The 1,538-nt window shown below is 46.6% G+C and overlaps 1 protein-coding gene across 1 annotated transcript; it reads right to left on the bottom strand.

The window, feature by feature from the left end:
• Positions 1-671: 671 nt before the first annotated feature.
• Positions 672-1,538, bottom strand: LOC131428602 (uncharacterized). The gene has a single exon (XM_058592649.1). The coding sequence runs from the start codon at positions 1,536-1,538 to the stop codon at positions 672-674; it is 867 nt and encodes a 288-aa protein (XP_058448632.1).

Raw genomic sequence — 1,538 nt, 5'->3', positions numbered from 1 at the left:
TGAAGCGGGCTGGCCCAGTTGCTACTAGACGGTCTGCAGATGCCAAGCTTCATCAGGTGCTCAAATTCACTGCGAGCTGCGTCGAGCTTGTCTGGTGGTAATCGTCTCGGTCTAGCGTAAACGGGTTGGCCAGTTGTTTCGATTCGGTGGACGACTGATGATTTGCTTGCAGTACCTGGCAGAGTTAACCGCGTTATGTTGGGAAATTCGGCTAGCAACTCAGCATACGGTGAAACTGCACTGAATGTTTTTACGGAATATTCACTGACACGTGTAAGCTGTCCTGTCGATTCGAGTAATGTGACATTGTCTATGAGGCGATTTCGTTTAAGATCAATTAATAAATCGAAATGGCTTATAAAATCGGCACCAATAATTCCAGTTGTGACCTCAGCGATTAGAAAAGACCACAAAAATTCACGGCGAAGACCAAGGTTAACTTTTAGAAGAGCCTCTCCGTACACATTGATGGGTGTTCCATTGGCGGCGAACAGTTTCAATGCGGTTGGTTTCATCCTACTTGAACTGGAACCTCTCGGAATCACGGACACGTCGGCTCCAGTGTCGATCAAAAATTTCATGTTTGTGTTAGTGTCCGAGATTCTTAGGCGAAAGATTGTGTTTGCATTAGAAGGTTCGCCGGCTTCTTTTGCAAGTTCAAGCGGATAATTTCATTGTTTGTTCGACTGACTGAACGAACACGGCATTCGACATCGGTGCGCTTCATTTCCAAAAACACGATGATACCAACATTGTTCGTCTTGCGGTGTTTTGTCACGGTACGTCCATCCCCTCTTACCGTTGCGCGAGTGGGAGCGCGCACGACCACGAAAAGTGTTATCGCAACGCGATGAGAGTACCTTCTCTAGCTTGCTTGATAGTTGCGCGATTTCTCGTTGGAGGCTTTCTATGCTGCATAGGGATGATTTTTCAGGAACGGATTGTGATGTAGACGGCTCAGTTTGCAGAACTGAATCCAAGGTGCTGATATTACGAAGACTCATTGATTCGACGATAGCATCGGCGATTGTCGTTCTTTCAGCAGCATCTCCTTTTGATGCGATCACAGCTGCTTGGGCATAAGGGGGTAGTCTTGATGCCCACAAGTCGAGTAACACATTTTCACTAAGTGAATCACCAGCAACACGTCTCATATCATTGAATAGTTTGCTGGGTTTCATGTCTCCGAGCGGCATATCTGACAAAACAAGCTGCAAACGGCGCTGCTGACTGTCAGCGAAATGATCAATGAGTTTTCTTTTTACGTACGTGTATTTTTCACTGGTCGGCACACCGTCAATAATCGATCTCAATTCTGTCAGCTTGCTCGGGGGAACCTGTGCCATCACAATGTTAAATTTTCGTGTATCATGAACGGCGCCACCGATGCCAGTTGCAGCGAACCAGAACTCCAGCGACATAAAGTATGATTCAATATTAGATTCGCTCATATTCGGCGGGGGGAGACGTGGTGAACTAATTGATTCCAGCTGCATGCCACCAGCGGGTTTCGATTCGTCCTTATTAGAATCAGGCAT

This window comes from Malaya genurostris, chromosome 2 (genome assembly GCF_030247185.1).
Source record: "Malaya genurostris strain Urasoe2022 chromosome 2, Malgen_1.1, whole genome shotgun sequence".
Taxonomy (NCBI): domain Eukaryota; kingdom Metazoa; phylum Arthropoda; class Insecta; order Diptera; family Culicidae; genus Malaya; species Malaya genurostris.
Note: the sequence above shows the minus strand (reverse complement) of the source record. Positions and strands in the feature narration are given on the sequence as shown.

Excerpts from the sequence above, each read along its gene's own strand:
- LOC131428602 (XM_058592649.1), bottom strand. The coding sequence starts at position 1,538 with ATGCCTGATTCTAATAAGGACGAATCGAAACCCGCTGGTGGCATGCAG.